At 47.9% G+C, this 26,598-nt stretch overlaps 1 protein-coding gene across 1 annotated transcript in view; it reads left to right on the top strand.

Moving 5' to 3' along the window:
• The first annotated feature begins 1,161 nt into the window (after window positions 1–1,161).
• The window catches only part of HCN4 (hyperpolarization activated cyclic nucleotide gated potassium channel 4), a 109,364-nt gene continuing 83,927 nt past the window's right edge, over window positions 1,162–26,598 (top strand). Inside the window, exons 1-2 of the mRNA XM_035131546.2 lie at window positions 1,162–1,388; window positions 1,491–1,991. Of these exons, the coding sequence (XP_034987437.1) occupies window positions 1,162–1,388; window positions 1,491–1,991 (728 nt within the window). The remainder of the gene's footprint in view (window positions 1,389–1,490; window positions 1,992–26,598) is intronic.

The following is a 26,598-nucleotide window of genomic DNA, read 5'->3' as shown; positions in this document are numbered from 1 at the left end:
CAGCACTGCAGCTCTCCATGAACAAATGTTAGCACTTGAGGGACATCAAGGAGTGTGTGTGTGTGTGTGTGTGTGTGTGTGTGTGAGAGAGAGAGAGAGAGAGAGAGAGAGAGAGAGAGAGAGAGAGAGAGAGAGAGAGAGAGAGAGAGAGAGAGAGAGAGAGAGAGAGAGAGAGAGAGAGAGAGAGAGATGAGCACCAGGGGCTTGTGGATTTAATTGCGCTCCCTCGTCCTTCCGCCCGCGATTACTCGCTCCAGGCAGCAGCCGAGGCGCCTCAGCCCGCGCCCGAGACGCGCACGCCCACCCGGCGTCCGAGGCGTTGCCCTTTTAAGAAGCCCGGCTGCCAGCTCAGGTAGACAGAGCCCATTGGCAGAGGTGGCTCCTATGGCAACCCAATCGGATCAGCTGGCTTCATGAATATTCCCAGGACCAGGAGCTGCTGCATGAGGAATCAGGGATGGCAGCAGCAGTGATGTAAGCGGCGCCCGGGCGCTGGATGCTGCAGGTTGCTCGTGCGCTCCTTGTTTATCGCGGGCCGCCGTCGAGGCCGCGGAGGCGCGGGGGGCCGCTGTGGCGCGGGGGCTGCTGGCGGTGGGGATCGCCCTCCTCGGCTCCTCAGCAGGTGTTGCTCCGTCCCTCCTCCCCGTCCGCCTCCTGATCAGCCTCCTCCTCATTATTATGTCTGCTTCGCCGGAGACGCGGCTGCCCGGGCGCCTATGGAAGCCGCCGCCGCCGCCGCCGAGATGCAGCCGTGGCTAACGCTGAGGAGCCGCCGGCTGGGTGTCCCGCTGCCCCGCGGGGCTGTGCAGCAGCAGCAGCAGCAGGCGGCGGACGGAAGGGTCACCGCGGCGGCGGCGGCTCAGTGGGACGCCAGCTAGCCAGCCCGGGGAGGGGCTTTCCGCCTGGCGCACCCCGCTGCCCTTTCGGAAGCGCTGCATCCTCGACCCGGCGCAACCCAGGGAGGACAGGTGAAGGATGGGTGGTCCTCCTTGTCGCGGTCTGGCTGCGGAGACCCCGTTTTAGAAGCTCCTTGAAGAGGGCGCGGGTTGGGCACGCGCGGAAGAGAGCCGAGGGGGTCCCCACCACCAGCCGCCGGCCTCCAAGCCTCCCCTGCAAGCAAGTCTCCCCCACCCTACCCCACCTCTCCCCGAGCGCGCGGCCATGGACAGGCTGCCGCCGTCGATGCGCAAGCGGTTATACAGCCTCCCGCAGCAGATCGGCCCCAAAGCGTCGATCATGGACGAGGAGGACGAAGAAGCCGGTGGAGGAGGAAGAGGCTGCAGTAGCGGCGCCGACAAGGACGCCCGTCGCAAAAGCATCAAGCTGAGGCCGTTGGCGCCGCCGCCGCCAGGGGGAGCTCGTGGGCAAGGGGCAGGAGAGCCCTCGAGGCCCGTCGTCGGGGATGCGGGCGGCGGCGGCGGCCTCGTGGAGAGCGGGGAGGCGGCGGCGGCGGCGGCGGCTGCCTCGGGGACGCCGGGCTGCCGGGGGAGCGGCAAGAGCAGCACCAACGGGGACTGCCGGCGTTTCAAGGGGAGCCTCTCGTCTCTGGCCAGCCGCCACCCTCACGACTCGGGCGAGGAGCGCCGCCTGATCAGCAGCGAAGGGGACGCGGCGTCCCCCGGCGACGAGCGCAGCCCCCCGGACCTGTCGGACACCGAGCCGGGACCCCCCGCTTTATCGACCCCGGCGGCAGCCTCGTCCTGCTCGTCCCCGCCGGACCCTCCGCCTCCACCCTCTTCGTCCGCCTTCGTGAAAGTGGAAGGGGGCGGGGGTCCCGACGGGGCGGGAGGGGGCGCCGACCAGATCACCCCGGACGACGAGCAGAGGCTGGGCCAGGCCGGCTTCATGCAGAGGCAGTTTGGGGCTATGCTGCAGCCGGGGGTCAACAAATTCTCCTTGAGGATGTTTGGCAGCCAAAAGGCCGTGGAGAGGGAGCAGGAAAGGGTTAAGTCCGCCGGCTTCTGGATCATCCACCCGTACAGCGATTTCAGGTAAAAAGGGGAAAGTGGGGAGGATGAAGCCCCTCCCCTATCTCCGCCTCCCCCACCCCACCCTTACCCAGCCACAGGTAACGTTAGGCACTAAGCGATGCAGTTAGGCAATTGGGGGGCTCTGCACTGAATAGCCGTGGGACTCTCCCCCTCTTTAGTGTGAGCTAACGAAGTCCTGCTCAGAGTAGACGGCTGCATAAGTCACGGTGACTCTTTCCAGCGTTTGGGGTTTTGCAGTTGGCGCATCAGGTGTAAAAAACAAACACGGGAGGCGTTTCCCAGTCAAGTTGCCTTTTTGAAGTCACTGTGCAGTCGCATAGTAATTTTGGAATGGGGTGCACACATTGGGTTGTCTCCAACTAAGTCCCATTCAGAGCAGACCCATTGAAATGAATGGGCCTCGGTGAGTTGGGTCCTTTCGTTTCAATGGGCCTACTTTGAGTAGGGCTAACACGGGCAACAGCTGTGCACCCCCTTCCCTGACTATGAATGGTCTTCCTCTGCCCCCAAACTCTTGTCCTGACAGAGACTCTATCTGCCCCAGTTTCCCCAGTTGCCTAGAGGGCATCACTGGTGGAGGAGGACGAATCTCTCCTTGAAGATGCCACTAAACTTTTCCAGTACATCTCAACATCCTTGGACTCTCACATTTGAAAAGCAACCTCTCCATCTTCCGGCGTCAAAATGATGGGTTGTCACCAATGTTGGAATGAATGGACATGATTCACTTAGGTCCGTTAATTCCAATGGGTCTTCTCTGAGTAGGGCTTGGATACAGCACATGATATCGGAATGAGATGTATGTGTGCAATGACTCCAAAAGGACAAGATGATGGGGAAATTCCTACCGCCCTTATTTAACTGCAAAGCCTCAAACCTTGGAGAGAGTCATTGTGACTTCTTTGAACAAATCACAGGCGTGCTTAATTGGAAGTAGGACCCTTGTCTCTACTTCCTTCCTAATAAGGTTGCAAGAACTGTAGAATTCCCTTCTTGGGACTTGCCTGGTGGAACTCAATGGGGCATGTTTGTGAATAAACGTGTGGGATCTGGCTGCATGTGTGGATAGGACTGCAGCTGCAGAGTCATCCCGAAATCTCTCCTCCCCAGCTCTCCACCCCAGTCCCAACAGCCTGGACGAAATGGCCTTTGGTGGCATAGCCTAGGTATTTAGCATTGCAGCATCCTGAGCCAGGGATATGTGTGAATCAAAGGGTGTCTCCTTCACAGAATGAGCAATCAGTGGTGCAGTCAAGTAATTTTAGACTTTGGTCCCTCCCCCCTCCCGCTGCCTTTAGCTGCCAAGCCAGTCCTGCTGCCCTTGTATGGGTGTGCATGTTGCCCCCCCCTTCTCATTTTTTTGAGTGGGGTCCTCCTGGACCTTTGCCTCCAATTGCTGCTCTGATGGTTTTCCTGTGAAAGGGTAGAGAGATGTTGCACCCAGTAAAACGCCTCTCCAAAGGTCTAGTTTTAAAATAGAGTAACCAATTAAGCCGTTATTTATTACCCAAAAAGCTGTCCTTAACTCTGCCGAGTGGGAATCCAGAGGGGGAGGAGCGTTTGTTTTTGTTGAATGAATTAACTTCATAGCTAATTTCTTTCAAGTACATATTCGGTAGCAGAGAGAGAGAAACTGAGGGGCTGTGCTGACAAACGTTTCTGAATTAACCGGTGCTTGGCGAACTTTCTTCTACTAAATATGTATGTAATATGTTGCAATCAATAAGAAATGATTTAGCGCAATCAAGAGCTGGGCCTTATTATGTTGATTTTAATTACAACCGCCATACACAATAACATTAAGAGGAAATAAAGAGGAGAGGCGTTCAGGTTTCTGGAATTTACACTTTAACAGGGTGGTGGAGGAGATAAAGGTTTACGATTACGAAATGAGGCGTGGTGTGGACAGAATCTCCCCACCCCACCCCACCCCATTCTTTGCGCTGGAACACAGGGTCATCTAACAATCCTGGACCGGCAGCAAATTCAGGACACAGTATATAAATAAATTTTACAGCAAAGGAAACAGTCGTAATCCAAGTCAGACCATTGGTCCATCCAGCTCAGTATTGTCCAGGCATAGGTAAACTCGGCCCTCCAGATGTTTTGGGACTACAACTCCCATCATCCCTAGCTAACAGGACCAGTGGTCAGGGATGATGGGAATTGTAGTCCCAAAACATCTGGAGGGCCGAGTTTGCCTATGCCTGGTATTGTCTATACTGACTGACAGAAGCTCTCCAGGGTTTCAACCTTCCTGGAGATGCTGGGGACAGAATCTGGGACATTCTACATGCAGAGCAAATAATAATGATAATAATAATAATAATAATTGATTATTTATACCCCGCCCATCTGGCTGGGTTCCCCCAGCTACTCTGGGCGGCTTCCAACAGAAAATAAAATACAGTACTCTATTAAACATTAAAAGCCTCCCTAAACAGGGCTGCCTTCAGATGTCTTCTAAAAATCTGGTAGCTGTTTTTCCCTTTGACATCTGATGGGAGGGCGTTCTACAGGGCGGGTGCCACTACGGAGAAGGCCCTCTGTCTGGTTCCCTGCAACTTGGCTTCTCGCAACGAGGGAACCGCCAGAAGGCCCTCAGTGCTGGCCCTCAGTGTCCGGGCAGAACGATGGGGTTGGAGACGCTCCTTCAGGTATACAGGACCGAGGCCATTTAGGGCTTTAAAGGTCAGCACCAACACTTTGAATTGTGCTCGGAAACGTACTGGGAGCCAATGTAGATCTTTCAAGACCAGTGTTATGTGGTCTCGGCGGCCGCTCCCAGTCACCAGTCTAGCTGCTGCATTCTGGATTGTAGTTTCCAGGTCACCTTAAAAGTTAACCCCACATAGAGCGCATTGCAGTAGTCCAAGCGATAGATAACTAGAGCATACACCACTCTGGCGAGACAGGCCGTAGGCAGGTAGGGTCTCAGCCTGCGTACCAGATGGAGCTGATAGACAGCTGCCCTGGACACAGAATTGGCCTGCACCTCCATGGACAGCTGTGAGTCCAAAATGACTCCCAGGCTGTGCACCTGGTCCTTCAGGGGCACAGTTACCCCATTCAGGACCAGGGAGTCCTCCACACCTGCCCGCCTGCTGTCCTCCACAAACAGTACTTCTGTCTTGTCAGGATTCAACCCGCTGTACTGCTGAGCCATTGGATTGCCAATTCCCATCAGTCCCATCCGGCATGGCCAGTGATTGGAGATGATGGACACTGTGGTCCAACAACATCCTGAGGGCCATAGATCAGCAACCTCTGGATTAAACAGCACCAGGCCACAACAGTTTGGGGTTAGTTTAATTTAATTATGCAAATCGGCATCCATCCACACCTTTGTTGTATTGTCTGGGAGGAAACAGAGCCATTAGGAGTACAGGAACCAATGGCGGGGCTGGTGGTATCTGGTATCTGGAAGAAAGACCCAGAAGTCTGGTTTGTTTCCCATTTAAGTCGGCGCTTGCGACTGTCCTGACTCCCAAACCCACAGCTGACTGAGCACAGAAGGAGTCCTGCAGATCACATCACAGCTTAAAGCTGGGGTGGGCAACCACATGCCCAAATGCAGCACTCTGTGCATCTTTATCTGGCCCTTGAGACTTTTCCTGGGCCACGCCCCCGTCTGTAGGCCACACCCCTCCCTGGACTTGGTTTGCACCCTCTGAATGTTTATGCCTGCCTGGAGTGTGGCCTTGATTGCTGAAAGTGTCACCTGCTTGTCTGATTGCAGAGATGTGTATGTGTGCGTGTGTGTATTCATGCTGTGTGACACTCACTTGCAACCTGATTTTGACATACATTAGCAATGCGATCCTTAAGGCAGTTTCCTTCCTATGAGGACCCTCAGCAGTGTGTAGCAGGGACTGTGCTTGTTTGGCAGTAATGCTTGATACAAGTGTAGGACCATTGCCATGGTGCAGTGGTTAGGGTGCTAGGCTAGGACCTGGAAAACCAGGGTTCGAATCCCCACTCAACCATGAAGCTCGCTGGGTGACCTTGGGCCAGTCGCTCATTCCCAGCCTCACCTTATCTGCAGGGTTCTTGTGGTGTGGACAAAATGGGAAAGGGGGGATAGTATGCATGCCATTTTCAGCTCCTTGGAGGAGAGGTAGGATAAATGGAATAAATACTGAAGGAGAGACTCATTTTAATCCAGGGCTTATTCTCTAGGAAGTGTGTGCATGTGTATAGGGGAGTGTGGCCTAAACCTACTTCTCGGAAGCTTCTGCTCCTGTGAAATTTTGCAAAACTCTCAAGTTTTGTTTTGTTAATGTCATGTCTTTTTTAGATTTAGATTTTAAAAACATTATTTAATGTTATGCCTAATGTGCTCACACCTTTTTGGCAGCAATTCTGAAAATAATGGGTGGAACACAATTGCTTTGTAGCAAGGAGCTAACTCATTGCATTGTAAGCACCTTGCTTTTTTGCAAGTGGCTCTTTGGCACGCTTGTGTCAGACTTTGATGAAATGAATGGCTTCACTTTTTCAATAATCCTACGCTCCCCAAAGTGGGGGGGTGGGGGCAGGGGGCACAGCTCGGTGGTAGAGCGTCTGCTTTGCATGCAGAAGTTTCCAGTTTCAATCACATGACATCTCCCCATCCTAGAGCTGGCATTCAGAGTTACAATCCTCCTAGATATAAGAACACTTAAAAAAACCCAATCACATGTAGACAGTTTCATATCCAAAACAGACACAGACTGGGATGAAGGCTTAAAAGGCTTGTTGAAACGGGGTAGTCTTTAAACGGCATGTTCTGCTGTCTCACACCTTTCCCTCCTTATTTTCACTTGTTTATTACATTTATATCTCAACTTTTCCTCCAAGGATCTCAAGGTGGCATGCATGGTCCGTCCCCCCTCTGCTTTTTATCACAACAACCCTGTAAGATAAATTAGGCTTCAAGACGATAACCGGCACAAGGTCATGCAGTGAGTTTCATGGCTGAGTGGGAGTTCAAACCTATATCTCTCCAGTCCTGTTCCAACACCCTAACCACTATGCTGCACTGCCTCTCTAGTTCTTCTCCACCTACAGCTCTGGCCCAAGGGCCCTTTCATTGGTGGCTCCAGTTCCACTCTGGAGTCCTGTAGCCCATGGCACTTCCAAGTTTTGTGATGAACAAGGGAGCATGTTGTTTTCACAGAACTGCCGCCAGTAGATTACGCTTTTATTAGAACTGGGACTAATAAAAGCGTAATCTACTGGCAGCAGGGCACTCCTACGCGTGTTTAGACAGAAATCAGCACAGTGGCGTTCATTGGGGTTTTGCTCCCATGAAACTGTGCAGCCCTTCCTGACCATAAGTAAGGGATGAGGAACCTGTGGTTCCCTTGGAATCCCTTTAAATCCAGCTCTGGACAGCATGGTCCAGTGGTCAGGCAGTTGAAGTCCAATCGTATTTGGAGGGCAACAGATTCCTCTTCCCTGCCTTAAGTGATGTGTTTGAATTTTGCAAGTCTCTAATACCCTGATGCATATTTTTCCCTCCCTCTAGTATTTTGGTTTTTATATATATATAGGCATTTATAGTTCTGGTTCTCCTTCTATCCCTTAGCCATCTTGTAGAGCTGAGAAAGATGGAGAAAATGGCAATCAAAATGACAAAGGGACCTCCCCTGTGAAGCAAATATGGCTAAACTGCTTGTGTCACTCTTGAGTTTAGAAAAAAAAAGGTGACAAAACAGGGATATGATAGAGATCTAGAAACTTGTGTCTGGTGGTTGTGGACAGAGTGGATTTCTCTCATCTTTCCCCTGCTCAATGAAAGCTCTTCAGAAATCAAAAGTGCAGTTTTACACAACCTGTCATTAAGCTTTAAGTATATACTCTTATAAAACTGCAGGTTATTACAAACAATCCTGCCAGTGTTTGCAGTTTGTTTGTAAATATTCAATAAAGCATTTCCATTCTTTTATAAAAAGTTTCTTATCTTGGTTTCTTATTTTTCTGGTAAGTTTAGCCATTTCTGCATATTCTGTAAGTTTTTGTATCCGTTCATCTTTTGCTGGGACTTCTTCTTCTTTCCATTTTTGGGCAAGTAACATTCTCACCGCTGTAGTTGCATACATGAATAGATTTCTATACAGTTTGGGTAGTTCTGTCCCTATAATTCCCACAGTGCTGCCTGTGCTGACTGACCAGTGCCTCTCTGGGGTTTCAGGCCAGGACTCTCTCCCAGCCTTACCTGGAAATGCCTGGGATTGAATCTGGGACCTTCTGTATGCAAAGTGGGTGCTCTGACCGTGAGCTATGGTGGTTATTGTTGTTACTGCTAGATTTTGTACCCACCCTTCACCCTCATGCCCCGGGGAAGATTACTATAGGGGAAAGAAAGAGCATCAATACAGCACCTTTGTGGACTTTCAATAAGTTTCCATAAGTTCTGGTGGGACCAGAATGCTGGACTAGATGGGCTTTGGTCTGATCCAGGAGGGCTTTCCTTACATTCTTGAATTGGGGTGCAAAAGTTGCCATTGCACAGACTCCGTTCTCCCTTCATACCGCCTAGGTCTAAGGCAGTGCACAACTCTGTTTCTCTCTCCTGTAATGATAATGATGATGATGATAATAATAATAATAATAATAATAATAATAATAATAATAATAATTTATTATTTATACCCCGCCCATCTGGCTGGGTTTCCCCAGCCACTCTGGGCGGCTTCCAACAGAAAAATAAAACACAATAATCTATTAAACATTAAAAGCCTCCCTGAAGACTTTTAGATGTCTTCTAAAAGTCTGGTAGTTGTTTTCCTCTTTGACATCTGTTGGGAGGGCGTTCCACAGGGCAGGTGCCACCACCGAGAAGGCCCTCTGCCTAGTTCCCTGCAACTTGGCTTCTCGCAACGAGGGAACCACCAGAAGGCCCTAGGCGCTGGACCTCAGTGTCCGGGCAGAATGATGGAGGTGGAGACGCTCCTTCAGGTATACTGGACCGAGGCCATTTAGGGCTTTAAAGGTCAGCACCAACACTTTGAATTGTGCTCGGAAACGTACTGGGAGCCAATGTAGATCTTTCAAGACCGGTGTTATGTGGTCTCGGCGGCCGCTCCCAGTCATAAGTCTAGCTGCCGCATTCTGGATTAGTTGTAGTTTCCAAGTCACCTTCAAAGGTAGCCCCACGTAATGCAGAGGCACAGAGGACTCCAGCTGTGTCCAGCTTGCTCCTTTCCTCCCCACCTCCACTCTGCCATGGAGAGTGGAGATAATGGGTGGGGTGGGGGTTTCAGGAGAACAGACCTGCCCTGCCACCACCTATCAGCTCTGCAAAGTTTCCTGGAGCCACAATTAGTTGCTGACCTGGGTTGTAAACAAAGGTAAAGGTAAAGGGACCCCTGACCTCTGGGGTTGCGGCGCTCATCTTGCTCTACAGGCCAAGGGAGCCGGTGTTTGTCTGCAGACAGCTTCCGGGTCATGTGGCCAGCATGACTAAGCTGCTTCTGGCGAACCAGAGCAGCGCACGGAAACGCCATTTACCTTCCTGCTGGAGCGGTCCCTATTTATCTACTTGCACTTTGACGTGCTTTCGAACTGCTAGGTGGGCAGGAGCTGGGACCAAGCAAACAGGAGCTCACCCCATCGCGGGGATTCGAACCGCCGACCTTCTGATTGGCAAGCCCTAGGCTCTGCGGTTTAGTCTACAGCTCCACCCACGTCCCGGTAGTAAACAAAGCAGAGTTTAAAATGACCTCTGGGCTTGTTATCCTGAGCTACCGGATAAAGTAAAGGTTAGGTAGCAGCTGAGGGGATGCTCCTCTGTTTCTCTGACTTTCATTCTAACTGTTTTGCTCTCTCTCTCTTTCTGATATTTAGGTTTCACATTCTTGACTTTCTCTCCTTCCCCAGTCCTGTCTCTATGTGCAATCCTAAATTATTAGAACCCTCTTAATTTCCTTAGTGTTATGCATTATGCCATGGAAGTATCTTGTCCTCTTCCCGGATAACAGAAAGCGGCAATAGCTTTGCTGCAGGAGAAATGATCTCATAGGAGCATTGCATTGCATGCAGAAGTTCCCCAGAATCTCTAGGTGGGGCAGGGAGATGTCTCCTGCTTGTAACCCCAGAGAGCCATAGCCAGTCAGTGCAGACAGTACTGAGCTAGATGGAGCAGTGTTCTGATTCTGTGTAAGGCAGAACATGCTCCTGTTCTCATGTCAACAACCCTGCCAAAGCCCCCATCCCTGATTGCATATGTATTTTCTCTGTATGCTGGACTGATCTATTTTGCAGCAGTCCTGATTACAAACCAAGAGGGTTTATTGTTCTTTTGGGATAACGACATGCAAGAAAACATTATTAAGAACCATGAGAAGTGGGAGGGACCTTGGAGATAAACTCACCCAGCTTTCGGCTTGATGCAGGACCTGCAACCAGCAAAATAAGTGTCCTGAGTCTGTCTGTTCCACGGCCACAAAGCTCTTACTGCTAAGGTAGATTCTCTTACCACTAAACTGAAATCTGCTTCCTTGCTGTTTCCACACACTGGCTTTCGTTGTGCCTTCAGGAGCGATGGCAAACGAGACTGCTCTGCCTTCTGCTTTATGACCAGTTGTTCAGCAGTTCCAAATGAGCTTCATTGGTGTGGAGAAATTTGGTTTGATTTAATATTAATATACCGCTTTTGAAACAATGGAGCTGAGCTCAAAGTGGCTCACAGGAGTAACACAAACATTACAGTCATTATAATCCTATTGAAACAAACAAAATCATCAAACAATTTGATTAGCTCTGTGTTTATTTTTATTTAAACCATTTTTATACTTTGTTTTGCCAAAAACGATTCTGGGGTGCTTTGCAAGTTTCAAATGTTACAAATACCGACAACCCTCTTACAAAAATAAGAAAGAGAGAAGAGAACAGCAGAGAAAAGAGCAGTTTAAGATTGTGGAACTGCAGTTGCTCCCAAGTTGGATTCACTGTATGCTGGACCAAAACATAACTGGAGTCCGTTGACTTTGGGAGAGGTGTGGTAGGAGGTGGGTGATGGGCATCCTTGCTTGACTTTAAAAATAAGGTTCTACTTTAAATTGCTGGACGTGATTTGCAAGTAACACTCTCTCAGCCAAGCAATGGCTTAGCATGAACAAGCAAGAATGCTGCAGAAATAGTAGCTGTTTTGTTCCTTCCCTGCTCCAGGACCTATGCCATAGTTTGGTTTAGTATTATGTCTAAACCCAGGCTTGTGGTTTGTCCCACTCTAGGTAAAGTCCAGGGGAGACAAACCACTAGCTCTGGTTCAGTAGGGCCATTAAACCAAACTGTAGGCTCCCAGTAGCACATTTATAGCAAGTATGATGATTCTCTTATTGTGTGATTTCTTGTGTGTGTGTATGCGCAATTGCGCATGGCACATGTTCCCTGGTTTACAGGTTACCATGTGGTCTAAACCACTGAGCCTCTTGGGCTTGCCGATCAGAAGGTAGGTGGTTTGAATCTCTGCAATGGGGTGAGCTCCCATTGCTCTGTCCCAGCTCCTCCCAACCTAGCAGTTCGAAAGCACTCCAGTGCAGTGTTTCTCAACCAGTGTGCCTCCAGATGTTTTGGGACTACAACTCCCATCATTCCTGACCACTGGTCTTGCTAGCTAGGGGTGATGGGAGCTGTAGTCCCAAAACATCTGGAGGCACACTGGTTGAGAAACACTGCTCCAGTGCAAGTAGATAAATATGTATCACTGCAATGGGAAGGTAAACAGTGTTTCCGTGCGCTCTGGCTTACGTCACGGTGTTCCGTTGCACCAGAAGCGGTTTAGTCATGCTGGCCACGTGAACTGGAAAACTGTCTGTGGAAAAACGCCTGCTCCCTTGGCCTGAAAGCGAGATGAGCACCGCAACCCCATAGTCGCCTTTGACTGGACTTAACTGTCCAGGGGTCCTTTACCTTTTACCTGTACCTTTCTACAACAGGTGTAAGCAACTTTTGACTCCCCCCAATGCGGCTGAACTGCAACCCACCATCCCTGGCCATTAGCCCTGCTTGCTGGAGCTGACGGGCGTATTTATTAATTTACTCACTAATTACATTTATACCCTGCCCTTTCTGCCAAGGGAGCCCAGGGCCTTGTCATTCAGCAACATCTAAAGGCCAAAGGTTCCCCATACCCAATAGACTGTTTCAACCCTCCAATGGGGAAAAAAGAGACAAAACATCAAATACTCAGCTGCTGGGTAATGCCCCATGTGAAGCAATATCGGGGCTGTGGCAGAGCCTGCTTTGAGTCGCTGTCCGGAGCATAAGTGGCTGCCTGAGAGGGCCATTGAGAGAGAACAGAGGGTTCAGATCTCATTTGCTGTCTCTGTAGGGTCACTGCTGAGAGAAACGTTGCACCTGCGAGCAGTTTGATTGAGCCCTTGACACTAACTGCAGGGGCGCCAGCCACTCCTGCAAGGAACCCGGCGCTTATTAGCATCTGTTGCTCCGCTCCAACCACTGCAGCCCCTTTGCCTTGCCTGAGCTTCTCCCTTTAGCCCTTCTGATTTATTGTTAAAGCCGAAGAAATTGTTAGGCAAATGAAATCAGTGCTAAACACTGTTCCGTGTACTGGACTTGAGTCGTCTTGGCATAGAAACCAGAGTTTGCAGCACTCCGGTGTCAAGCCAGATCTGTGTTAACCAAGCCATGTTAGCAAATTGCTTTTAGCTCACTTGGCATAAAGCGCTGATCTTCGCCCTCTGTTCTTGGGTTTGGGTTTTGGATGGAAGCAGGAAGCAAATGAAGGTGTGGATACATCTCTTGCAAGTGTTTGACAGTCAGGGCTGCTTTGGGTTGTTTTTTTTTAATATTGCGATAAAAGGGTTTTATTTCCTTTTTTGCAAGGCAAACGAAAGCCATTTCCTCTCCCATGTGACTGTGACGGCTGACCTGGATTATTCCAGATTCAGTTAGAAAGACACCAAGAGGGATGTCCATTTTTAAGATGTAAGAAAGAGATTACAGGGTAAGGATGGGGGAGAAATTTGATTCACTCCACATTTAAAGGCAAACCTTTCATAACTCACATTTGCTGAGGCGCTCTGCAAATGGAAACACATCCATCCTTCGACATTTGCACTTCTCCAGATTTTGCAATGCAATTCTCCACTCAAGTTGCGTGGACAAAAATGCATATAGTAGTGAAAATGACAAACAAGAATGCCTTATAATAGAAATATCAGTGGAAATATTGCTTTGCAAAATGTGTACATTGTGCACATTGGCTTGCAAAAATATGTGTCTTGGGATAAATTCTTGCTAAGATGCTGATGAATTTCCACGAGGTCTTAAAATGTGGAAAATTGAATTTAAGATTGGAAAAAGGAGAAACAGATCTGCCCAGCTCTGTAAGGCTGTAATATAATCCCTTAGCCAAGAGCAAGTACTATTAGACTTCTGGATAGACATTTCTAGCATTACACTGCAAGGCTGCTGTTCCTCTTAAGTAACAAAATAGTAAACTGCCTTGCACTGAGTCAGAACCTTAGTCCATCAAGCTCAGTATGACATATACTGACTGGCAGTGGCTCTTCAGGGTTTCAGACAAAAGTCTCTTTCAGTCCTACCTGGAGATGCCAGAGACTGAACCTGAGGCCTTTTGCATTCAAGGCAAATGTTCTGCATCTTAGCTAGGGCCCTTCCCCAATGTCAGGCTTTGGGGAATCGGCTTCCCCATGGCAGTACATAAGCAAAACAAAGGAAAAGGAGTCTTCTTACCAGTTTGGAACTTTAATAATCACAGAGAGAAAACAAAGAACACATCTCCGAGTAATGGCGGTGCTCCCAATTAAGGAGCCCTCCCCCTTCTACATCACTTCTATGTCTCGTAATCTGAGCTTGTCCCTTCTGTGCTTTCTGTTCTGCCACTTTCTGAGCCCTTCTCAACTTTGGGGAGGGCGGTGGAGGAAGGCTGTCTAGAGACTGTGAATCTGTTAACCCTCTCCCTTCTAGTGTTTCTTCTCCTAGCTGTTCCCCATCCAAGTATTTCCCAGCTTCTGCCTTCTGTACTACGCCCCTCTGCAAACCGCTGTTCCAAATCTATACTGACCTCCTGCTCCTGGGAAGATTCAGGATCTGGATCAAGAGGAGGGGATGGCTCCCACCATTCTTCCTCAGTGCAGTCCTTGTTAGGAATCATTCTGCAAAGAAACAGAAAAGGTGTGTGTAGCTTTAGGAACTGTTTCTGTTAAGTTCCGTGCTGTGTGGTTGCTGTTTGTGCTGAAGGAGCAGTTGAAATTTGAATTTGCCTGCAGGGAGAAAACACCTACTTTAAGTTTGTTGCAATAAAACCTTGTTTATGTCCAGTCTTGCTGCTTCATGGAGTTGTCCTCCGTTCTCTACCACCTGAAAAAGCTGCCATCCAATAATCCTCCTCAGCACGGTCCCTGACACCCAAGATGCATGTGGGGTAGCTTAACAAACCTGGCCTTCATATTGGGATATGGGACTCCCTGCCTGTGAGTTAGCTCCACTGAACACAGACGGACTTCGCTTTTGACTTGCTCAGGATTTGCTTTGTGAATTTGTTTAGAGACTAGAGTGGACATTTAAACAAAAAACAAAGAGCCGGAGGCTAAACTCTCTTTCACCCCACGATGACACAGCTAGTGGTACTATAGATGCATCTTTATGCTTCACCTATGTGCCGAACCCTGGAGTGCATGTGATAAAAATGGATGTATCGTAGCTCTGAGCATACATTTATGTATGAAGCCAATGTGTTAAGGGAGCTAAGACCCTGTGTCATTCGGCATTTTTCAGCTGGCATGAATGTGGAAAGGGCTTCTCTCTTTTCTTTTTTTTAAGCTGACCAATGAGTCAGATGGTATCTCTGCCTCCGACACTGGCTGGCGATCCTTTCTGAGTCTCCCTTTCAAGGGTTCAGGGAACGATCAGAGCCTCTCACTTGCAGGCCCCAGATTCAGGGCCAGCTATAAGGCAAGCCCGGGGGCGCTGTGCCTGCCCGCCTGCCGCGACGAGAAACGGGGCGGGGGGGGGTACGCCGGAGCGATCATCACACCACGGCACCCGGGAGCCCGACATGCTTAAGACGGCCCTGCCCAGGTTCAATCCCTGGCCTCTCCAAGTAGGGCTGGAAATAGCCCTAATCTGAAACCCCGGGATGTTGCTGCCAGCCATAATAGACAGTACTGAGCTAGGGGTTTGGTTTGATATGAGGAACTCTCGAGGGGAAAAACTTACTGAAAATGGGTATTGCATTGAGTTCTGGCTGGCAAGGATGAGAAAATGTAAAAGTGATTCTGAACGTTGACAAGCGTTCCTCGTAAAGTAATTGTAAAAATTATTTGTTAGTATTATAGAGCTGGAGATCACAGGTGGCACATCTGCCTTGCACACAAAGAGTTCAAAGTTCAGTCCCTGCCTTCTCTAGATGGGGGTGGGAGAGATTCCCTGCTTGAAATCCTACAGAGTCAAAGCATGCCATTTTATGTCATGTTAGCTGCACACCTGTAGAAATTCAATGTGGTGCCTTCTGTGATTCTAGATTCAGGTAGAACCTACCTGAACCCGTAGAAATTATTTTATTATTTTTAGGTAATTGAGTCTGCAGCTTTTGTATCTTCTCTTATCTTTTTGTACACTACTTGGGTAGCTTTTAGCTGTAAAGGAGTTTCTAAATCTGCAAAATAAATAAGAGACATCAAACATCTTCTTTGCGCTGGCAGGAGGCTCTTTGATGAGACCACTGTCAGCAAAATGGGAAGGAAGCAGTGACAGACAAATCTGTCTATTTGGATTTCTCTCACTTTCTCATTTTTCCAACCCAAAGTTTAGTTTGCCCTGTTTCAATGTCAAACTGCATATTTTTCTTTTCATAAATGGTTCGCTCAAAAATTTGAATGCACTCTCATGCCAATGGTCCTAAGATGTGCATTTTTCTACACAATTTTACCCAGTTGCACATGACTGCATTCAAACCTTGACGTGACCTGGAAACATCACCAGAACATAACCAAAAGGGCAGGGCAGGGCAGGACGGAATGCTTTACGTGGGCCCCACCGATGTGCATGGGCACCCAGAACATAACCCTCATTCAAAACAAATACTGCCTGTAGTCTCCCAATTTTAGTGGACACATGAAACCAAACTGCATGTTGGGAATGTGGCAGTCATAATACAGTATTTTTCAACCCCAAATGTCACAACGTATTCTTTGTGATTGGCTGTTTTTGCATGGTCTGCTTTGCTTACTAAAGTCGAGAAGCATTCTCCATGAATGTTAATTGCAAATGGGACTCTTTAATTTCCTACAGAAAGTGAAGTGTCGGCAGAGTTAATGCTTTTTCACTAGGATATGCACACATTACCTTAGTCCATGTCTGCACATGTGACTTTGCTTGAGAACTGAATTGCAAAATTTGGAGGCATGAGATGATGGCAGTGTTTCAGTTCATGCATTGTTTTGGAAAGTACAAATTAGATAGATTTGCCTTCAGATGCAAACTGAATTCAATTTCTTTCTTACTCCTGATGCATTGCAAAGCTCAGTGATGGAGCCATTGGACAAAGAGTCTGATGTGGTAAAACCAGCTTCCTTTGCTCCTGTGCTCATGGATCAAAAGCCAAGTTGTATCCTCAGTCCATTGATGAATTGATGGTGGTGATATCCTTCCATCCAGTGTTGCAACTCTTGGCAGTTTGTGCTGCTCTGAAAACCCATGTGGAGTGTTCAGTAGAGATTCCACATTGTTGAAATGTACCCTTTAAAATAATTTCCATCCCAGAGAAACAGAGCTAGGACCAGGTTGTTTCTGATGCACACTTCAGCCCAAGCTACTTGAAGTTTATCTTTAAAATGTAAATATTATAAAATTTTAAAATGCTATATGCATTGCAGTAACCAACACCAAACATTGTTGTTCAGTCTAGGTTCATTTAGACTGATTGGATCAGTTCAGAGCCAAGGCTTCATGTTTAACATTCTTAGTTGGCATAAATGGGCTCTACTGCCTCCAAAGCTTATCATTTTAATTTGGTTTTGAAAGATGTACTGAATTCTTGAAGAGCACAGCACTTGTGCTAAATAAAAATACAGTTTCCTGCAGTCTTAGCCAGGCCATCATTTAAGATTGGCCAAGGAGCTTCTTTTGGCTGAGAAGGGCCAGAGCTACACATGGTGCTAATTATAAATAGCCAGTGTGAGAGTGTCTTGGGGAGGAGAAAGAGCTGATCCTGAGTAGAACCTTGGCATGGTTTTAGGCCTTTGCGACCTGAGAGGGTCATCATCCAGATCAGCCCCCTCCCTCAAGGGGTACTGCTCTGACGAGGAATGGTAGAAGCCTCCCCCTCCCCGCTTCTCCTGACCACAATCCTGAAGCTGCCCAGGAGCGGTGGAGCAGTATAGATTTGGAACAGTGGTTTGCAGAGGGGCATAGTTCTGAAGACAAAAGCTGGGACGAACTGGGGGTGAATAGCAAAGTGAAGGCGAACTGGAAGAGAGAGAACTCACAGACTCTTCTCTCGCTGGAAGGTGTCCAGCCTATCAGTCCAAGGTCATGTAGAGCAGATAAGGTGGCTACACAAAAAGCACAGTGGTTGCGAGATCAGGTTGCAACGCACGGAAGTGACTAGGGGGGAAGTGGGTGGGAACCTTAATTGGGAACACCTTCATTCTGAGAATGGCTGCTTTGTTCTTTTGCTGTGATCATTAAAGACTCTTTAAATGGTAAGCAACATATTCACTCTAATAGGTGTTTTCTGCCTGGTGTATCAGGCATAAGGAGGCCTGATCCAGGGGACAAATCTTTCAAGGTCCCCAGATTGAGACCCTCCAGCCCTGGCTATTCATGAAGAAAAATACTTGCACTTAATGGCAGGCCATATGACTAATGCAACTCTGCACCCTAGAATTGTAGCCTGGGGTTGACATAACCAAAGGGTGATGCACTGCCATGCTCTCTGCATGCTAAGTTTGGATTTTGTTCCATATAGCCATGTCTACCTGTAGGCATGCATGGTGATGCATAAATCTGGACATACTTGCCCAGCTGGGAGTATATCACTGAAGCTCACTGAAGCAGGTCTTTCATTTTATTGGAAACATTTATATCCCTTCTTTTTAAATTGATCAATATTGGCCCCCGAGGCAGCTCAAAACAGCTGCTTGAAATGTCTTCTGTTACAAGAAGGGATGGGGGTTCTGTGGTTTCAGCTGTTACTGAGCTGCAACTCCTCTCCTTCCTGACCATTGGCCATGTTGACTGGAGTCAATAGCCAGAGGGCCATAGAGTCTCCCCATTACAGTAGAAACAGAAAAACAGCAACCAGCAAAGCACAAGACAAATGATGGAAAGTGCCACCTAAAGGTTGGGCAGATGTAGGCAGCTTCCATCAGCCCCAGCCTACATGGACAATGCTCAAGGATGATGGGAGTTATAGTCCAGCAATATCTGGACTGTTGCAGGTTCCACATGCCTTCCTTATTTGAAAATTGTGGGAATGTTCAGGGAGGCAGGAGAGGATATATTGTTAAATTATATCCTTCCCAACTTGCTTACAAAAATGCAAGGAGGTTGAACCCAGCCCCAGGGACAGGGAACAAATTCAATTCTGGTTTGCACTTTAATGAGAAGCTACCTAATTCACACATCTTGAACCAACACATGAACTGAAACACTGTTACCCCTAGAAATTCACACTTCTCTGAATTTTGTGATGCCGTTCTCCAACTGAGCCCTGTTGCCAAAAATGCATTCTATGTGGGGGAGGGGGGAGTGTGCATGTTGAGGGGGGGGATATACAAAGATGCATCATATTAGGGGGAATTGCTTGCAGAAATGTGCACATTAGTCAAAACTGCTTTAGAAGTATGTTTGTTCACACTGTAATACTGGCAAACATTCGTGAGGATTAATAATAATGCAGAAATGTGAATAATTGAATTTAAGATTGGAAAATGAGAAATGGTGAGAACTGAAATGGACAGATTTGTCTATCCCTACCCAGGACCTTGTCGAGAAAGATGGAAGTGTGGCTCTTCCATCATCTGCCAATGCACTGTTTCTGGCTGTCAGGAGTTTGTGCAGGAGCCGGGCCCTGGGACCAGCAGGGCTTTGCAGGCCTGGGATCCTCTTTGGCTTGTTCTGGAGAGGCAGGGCGTGGCCACATAGGTGAGGCCACTTGGTATCCGCTGCACCTGGTGGCAAGAGCCGGCAGGGGATATAAGGCCAGCATTTCCCCTCAGCTCTTTGCCACAGCAACACACTCTCTGCTTCGCCGTGTGCCTCCTTACCTTTTGACTGTGACTTCGTGCCTTGACCCTCTGACTGTGACTTTGTGCTTAGACCTTTGGATTGTGACTTCTTCCCTTGTGCTTCTTGACCCTTGGACCTCTGCTCTCCGGACGTTCATGCCTACCATCTTTGCCCCAGTCCCGACGCTCCTTGCTGGGACTTCGCTCGTAAGCAGCCCGGACCGTGACACTGGCACTCCCAGGGACGCGGGTGGCGCTGTGGTCTAAACCACTGAGCCTCTTGGGCTTGCTGATCAGAAGGTCAGCAGTTTGAATCCCCGCAATGGGGTGAGCTCCCGTTGCTCTGTCCCAGCTCCTGCCAACCTAGCAGTTTGAAAGCATACCAGTGTAAGGAGATAAATAGGTACTGCTCTGGCGGGAAGGTAAACAGCGTTTCCGTGCGCTCTGGTTTCCATCCCGTTGTGCCACAAGCGGTTTAGTCATGCTGGCCACTTGACCCGGAAAGCTCCCTTGGCCTGAAAGCAAGTTGAGTGTCGCAACCCCATAGTCGCCTTTAACTAGACATAACCGTCCAGGGGTCCTTTAGCTTTACCTCACCTTCTGGCACCCACACCTTTGGAGGTAGGATGAGTAGGGGCAGCTCCTTGAATTAATCAAGCTCTAGAAAGCTCTTGAAAGAACCAATGGTCTGACTTGACATGACACATCTCCGAAATAATTGCTTTCACACATGCTGGTGAAGGGTGTAAATGCACCAACTAACCTTAAAGCAACCTGAAATTGGGGATAAAGCCCCAGCAGGAGGATGGATAGCTTGTGCGCCTTCCATTGCTCTTGGACTACAGCTTCCACCATTCCTAACCATTGGCTGTGCTTGCTTGGGGCTGATGGGAGTTGGAGTCCAACAGCACCTGGGGAGTTGCTGGTTCCTCATCCCTATCCCTAAGGGCAAACTTTATGCACTTTTCTAGTGCTTTTTGCTGAATTGCCTTTCCTTTGCCTCACACACAGATGAGCCCTCTCATTCTTGCCTGCTTCTCTTGCTGCTGTTGTTTCCTATTGAGCAGATTTATTTTGCAAGTCAGGACAAGGGGTTTCTATCAAGCGCAGCAGACAATGACTCAAAAAAAGCAAGCTGTGACTTTTCTTTTTTTAGTTTAATCTAGACTGTGGAAAAGCAGAAGCCAGGTGGCTTTGAGAAGAGTATGCAAAAGGGGCAGAGGTGGGGGGGGGAATGAATAACCACAATTAGCATATGTTGGTCATGCTGCATGATAATACACAGTCAGCTGGAAGCACTAAGTCAATGCTGCAGGTAGCCTTGTACACCTCTGCACCAGGTGAGTGGCTCAGATTTCCCAGCCTCCTCTTGTCCTCTCTAACCACTCTATAAATATGTGCACACAAGGCTCATTTAATCTATTTATTGATAATACCTTGTTTGTTTGTCTACCCTTCACCGTAAAGTCCCGGGGCACGTTACTGTTGGAAGTGCAACAGTACAGATCATTCCATGTGCAGCTTAAGGGTTAATACTGTTAGTGTTAAAGCCAACTAGCCAAGAGAGGGACAGCTGAAGGTGTTGCTTAGCAACCAGGCTAAGTGACTGATGTTTGCTGAGGTAGCATGTGCTCTGATTGGCTGCATTGTTCTGAGGCAGCTTTTCCTTGTCTATGTTTGGTTCAGTGTCTTCCTGCTGTGTACAAGGCCCTGGAGTAAGAAAGACCAAACCTGTCTGTTCCTTTCTCTTCTAATTATACACAGTTTTTGTACAGTTTCCTCAGTAAAGTTGTTCTGCTTTTTTCAGTTTCCTACTACACTTATACCTTCACTTGTTATAAGGAGCTTGAAGAGAGAAGGCGTTCTGTAAATTATCAAGATCTATAAACATTTGGCAAACGTTTGTGACTGTTTTTTTATGTTCCTATTCTTGATATTCCCTGCTTGAAAGTTGGTTATATCCAACTAAGTTCTACTCAAGAATAGGCCCATTTAAATTAATGGACCCAAGCTAACCACGTGTGAAAATTTCAATGGGTCTACTCTGAGTAGGACTAATATGGCTAGGACTCATGGTCCATGCAGATGTATTTACTCCTTGCCAAAGAGATTTCAGAGACCTTCCAAATTCTCGTGCTCTAAATGTGGCAAGTTATCTCTCCAGTATGCCTGGGAGAGTTGATAAAAGAACAATATGGAAAGACTTAGTGTCTCCACCCTTAACAGTGGCTTGTTTCCCGCACACTCCACGCTGTCCACAATTTCATAGCAAGATGGTCCATTTCCACAGGCACCAATCAGGATCACCGTTGGAATGGTGCACTTCCCTGCTTTCGGAAAAAACGTAGATGGTGTTTAAAGGGTGCTGTTGGAGGGCGAAGGTGATTGTGATGGTCTTTTTCCGTTGTCCCCTTTTGCAAATTCCACCAGCCCTCTCCAAATCTTAGAGCAGAGCGGAGGCATGCTGGCAGCCCCCTGGGGCGTGAGTGGGAGCTGAGAAAAGACAGTCGCAGACATTGCTGATAGCAGCCAAGGAGCAGATGCTACATTAGGCCGAGTTTTGACACTTAACCTTCTGGTGCCAGCATTTGGGCTATTGCTGATAGCTGCAATGATAACTGACTTGCCATTGACATATGGCTTCAGCTTGGTGTGGGGGGGGGGAGCTAGAGGATGAGCTCTTTGCTTTATTTGTCCTGGGTCATGACTCTTGGTGTGCGAGAGACCTTAGCTCATGCTTTGCAAGCAGGAAACTGGAGTGACCGTCTTTGGCATCTCTAGTTGAAGGGTTCTGGAACATGCGAAGCTGCCTTACGCAGAGTCAGATGGTCCATCTAATTCATTATGGCCTACGTTGACTGCGAGTGGGTCTTCAGGATTCCAGGAGATGCCATGGACTGATGCCCTGGAGAGGCCAGCCAGTGCTCTTCTGCATGGAAAGCTGATGCTCTGCCATTGAACTGCGGTCCTTCCTTTGTAGCGAAGCAGAAAGAGATTCTTGCAAGAAGGGGAGCCCATCAGAGCAGACAGTTGCTTTTTATGCTGAGCCTTGGGACCTAGACCATACATTACTTAACACAGGGATGGCTGATGTGATATACCTAGCCAGATGGGCGGGGTATAAATAATAAATTATTGTTATTATTATTATCAATGGATGTTTTTGGACTACAACACCCAGCAGCTGCAGCCAGCATGGCCCAGTGTTCAAGGAAGATGGTTATTGGAGTCCAGCTGTATCTGGTGGACATGACTTCAGTTACCCCTGACTTAGCAAAATGTTTGTTTAATAGGAGAAAGTTTTAAATCACAGTTGTATGCTGAAATGGTCCCTCATTATTCGGAGACCTAATATTATAGTCTGGTCATAGGCAAAACTTATTTGAATCCTGAGATTCCTTCTAATGCATAAGGATTAGCTTATTTAAACTGGCATCTAAAGTGAGGGCTCCTGACCTATATTATTATTATTATTATTATTATTATTATTATTATTATTATTATACACCTTTTCCCCTGATGGGACTTAAGGAGGCTTACACATAAAAATAGGAAGTGCTAAAAACATAGAAAAGGTAATAATTAAAAAACAAACACTGATAGAATTAAAACTATATGCATATTGAAAATCTGTTAAAACCACACCAGTAATTATAATAAAAAAGGTAAAGGTAGAGGGCCCCTGGACGGTTAAGTCCAGTCAAAGGTGGCAATGGGCTACGGCACTCATCTTGCTTCAGACCAAGGGAGCTGGCATTTGTCCACAGACAACTTTCCAGGTCATGTCACCAGCAGGACTAAACCGCTTCTGGCGCAACAGAACACCGTGATGGAAACCAGAGCGCACGGAAACGCCATTTACCTTCCCGCCACAGTGGTACTTATTTATCTACTTGCACCAGCATGCTTTTGAACTGCTAGGTTGGCAGGAGCTGGGACAGAGCAATGGGAGCTCACTCTGTCACGAGGATTTGAACTGCTGACCTTCTGATCGGCAAGCCCAGGAGGCTCAGTAGTTTAGACCACAGCGGCAATAAAAACAGCATGGCACCAGCCTTTCATTAAAAGCAGTCAGTTCCCCAAAGCCTGTTGGAGCAAGAAGGTCTTCAACTGTTGGTGGAAGGACAACAAGGAGGGAGCAAGTCTAGCATCTCCAGGGAGGGAGTTCCAGAGTTTGGGAGCAGCCACAGAAAAGGCCCTGTACTGGATCCTCACCAAGCTTCCCTGTGAGAGTGGTGGGACCGAGAGAAGGGCCTCCCCTGGAAATCTCAAATACAGTATTTCAAATAACTCAGACCTAAGCCGTGTAGAGCTTTATAGGTAATTTACCAGCACTTTGAATTCTGCCCAGAAACAGCCTGGTAGTCAGTGGAGCTCTTGCAGCAAGGGAGTCATTTGCTCCCTATAACCAGCCCCAGTCAACAGTCTGGCTGCAGCTCCTTGAACCAGCTGGAGTTTCTGAGCTCTCTCCAAAGGCAGCTCCATGTAGAACATGTTTCAGTAATCCAAATGGGATGTAACAAAGGCACATGTCACTGTTGCCAAATCAGACATCTCGAGGAAAGGGTGCTGATATTGCACATCAGGATCAAACCATAGTTTGCAAGCCCTGTTTGGGTGGATCACATAAACCACAGCTTCCTGGTTTTACATTGGAAAACTGGTTTAACAAACCACAAAGACTCTGTCGACTCAGAGAGTGCTTGAGCTTGTCACTCTTTCCAGGTGCTTCATTTGGAGCTGTCCAAGGTCCTGCAGCCCTTGGTGGTGATAGAGGTACCTGCTGCCGTGCAGTTTGAATTGCTGATCACCTTGGTTTGGTACATCAAGCTATCCAGGCACCATCTGCTTGTCTGTCTGCCAGGTGAAACTTAGCTGGTCTGGTATTTTGGTAGATCAGCTCTTGCTAGACTTCTGCCTTACCTGGAACATAACAAGGGAGGCATCGCCCATGCCCATACCTTGCCATGTTCTTCTTATAGCCTTGCATGAGTTGCTTGAGTATTTATGCTCTTCTGAAATGCCCACAAATTCCACCTGCACCCCCCACCCCACTGTTGCAGATGATCTACAACATTTGGGCCTTACTTTGCTCCTTGGCGAAGATATTAATCTATGGGCCATGTTTGCATCCTTTAACAAAAATGATGGGCTGGTTTGTCTCATTTTTAGATTAATGGAACCTAGTTATCCTTTTTGATCAGAACAATGCACTTCTGTCAAGGCAATAATTCAATACGCTTAACTAAAATATGCAGCCTCCTGGACCACACTGAAACCGGTGTGTATGAAGTCATTGACTGCTCATCATCACATAGTAAATGCATCTCTTTTTTTAAGCCGCCAAAGGCTGAATCATCATTAAATCAATAGAGTGCAGTCCTGTGGTCAGATTTAAAAACAGCTGCAGTCTGTGGTGTGATTTGAGAAGGCCCATAGGTCAGTGGCAGAGCATATGCTTTGCATTCAGAAGGTCCCAGGTTCAATTTCCAACGTCCCTGGAGTGGTTATCAATCAATCCCTCTTCCCAGAGAGCTCTGAGAACTGTGGAATTGGGGAATCCGTGTCTCCTAACAACTCTCAGCAGCCTTAACAAACTCTACTTTGCAGCATTCTTTGGGGGAAGCCATGGCTGTTCAAAGTGATATGGCACTTCTTTAAATTTATAGTGCATATGGGACAACCATTCAAAGAGAGTATGGGTGCAATAAATGACTTTTTCAGACTGATTAGGCTACATCAGGGGTAGGCAACCTAAGGCCTGAGGGCCGGATGCGGCCCAATCACCTTCTCAATCCGGTCCCCGGACAGTTTGGGAATCAGCGTGTTTTTCCATGAGTAGAATGTGTGCTTTTATTTAAAATGCATCTCTGGGTTATTTGTGGGGCATAGACATTCGTTCATTTTTCTCCCCAAAATATAGTCCGGCCCACCACATGGTCTGAGGGTAGTGGACCAGCCCACAGCTGAAAAAGGTTGCTGACCCCTGGGCTACATTCCTCACACTCACAGATCCTTCTCTAGCCTCTATCCAGGCAAGCAAGGAGAATCCTCAGAGACACAAGGACACTTTCCACCCACGCAACAACATTCAAGGAGGGTGCAAGGCAAAACTAGTAAGGAGTGTGGCTCAGGTGAGTCTGTGACCTGAGGGCTATGTAGCGTAGGCCTGGGCAGTATCTGGTCTTCAACATCATGACATATCACCACCTAAATATCACGATATCTTGATATATCATGATATATATCTGGAGTGGCGGAGGGCCTTGCCACACCTCCACGGGTTGGCAGAGGGTCCCACCATACCTCCCTGTGGTGGCGGAGGGTGCAGTGTGTTTCCCTATAGAGCTGCCCTGGATTTAGACACATGCAGAGGTATGTGAGGCAGAGACAATTGAAAAGTGTCTGTCACATAATGGTAGGCAAACCTCCATTTTTTTTCTCCTCCGTTTCACATTTGAGAGAGAGAAAAATAACAACAATAACTTCCAACAGCATAGATGGTCTGATTTGTTTTCATCTGCCTTCAGCTTCCAAATGGCAAAACACATGTCTCTCCCTGGTGCTTATGAAGCTGCTTATGAGTCCTTATGCTAATAAAGAGATATATTTTTGCCAGTGCCAGCTTTGACAAACAAAGCCGTGTGTTCCCCTCTGGCTGGGCATGATTACATTTTTGTTTTGTTAGCTCAGATAAGCCATTAATAAGTGTGTGATATGAACAATCAGACATAGACAGGGGGGAAGAGAGCTAGATGTAGCCTGCCTTTCCTCTCTCGAGATCTGTATATTGCATTTAAAATCAGAAGCTAGTAGCCTACAATTTGAGCTAAACAGTTCTCAATTTAAATTCTGCTTTGGCCTTAAAAGGTAAAGGGTAAAGGGGCCCCTGACCATCAGGTCCAGTCGTGTCCGACTCTGGGGTTGTGGTGCTCATATCGCTCTATAGGCCAAGGGAGCCGGCGTTTGTCCGAAGACAGCTTCCAGGTCATGAGGCCAGCATGACAAAGCTGCTTCTGGCGAACCAGAGCAGCGCACGGAAACGCCGTTTACCTTTCCGCCGGAGCGGTCCCTATTTATCTACTTGCACTTTGATGTGCTTTCGAACTGGGCAGGAGCTGGGACTGAGCAACGGGAGCTCACCCCATTGCAGGGATTCGAACCGCCGAACTTCTGATCAGCAAGCCCTAGAGTCTGTGGTTTAACCCACAGCGCCACCTGGATCCCTCCGTTAAACCCATAGCAAGTTCTCTCTCTCACACTTTTTCTCCTTGGCTTTCCATCTGTAAAATGGGAATTATGTTTGCCTCTCTTACCTGATTAACAATAACAAGGAAAGGTCAGTGGATAAATAATGGGGCTTTAATGTTCCTCTCCTCCAATGAACCTTTTGGTGGTGAAGA

Source organism: Zootoca vivipara, chromosome 14 (genome assembly GCF_963506605.1).
Source record: "Zootoca vivipara chromosome 14, rZooViv1.1, whole genome shotgun sequence".
In the NCBI taxonomy this organism is placed as follows: domain Eukaryota; kingdom Metazoa; phylum Chordata; class Lepidosauria; order Squamata; family Lacertidae; genus Zootoca; species Zootoca vivipara.
The sequence above is the reverse complement of the archived record's forward strand: the minus strand, read 5'-3'. Positions and strand labels throughout refer to the sequence as shown.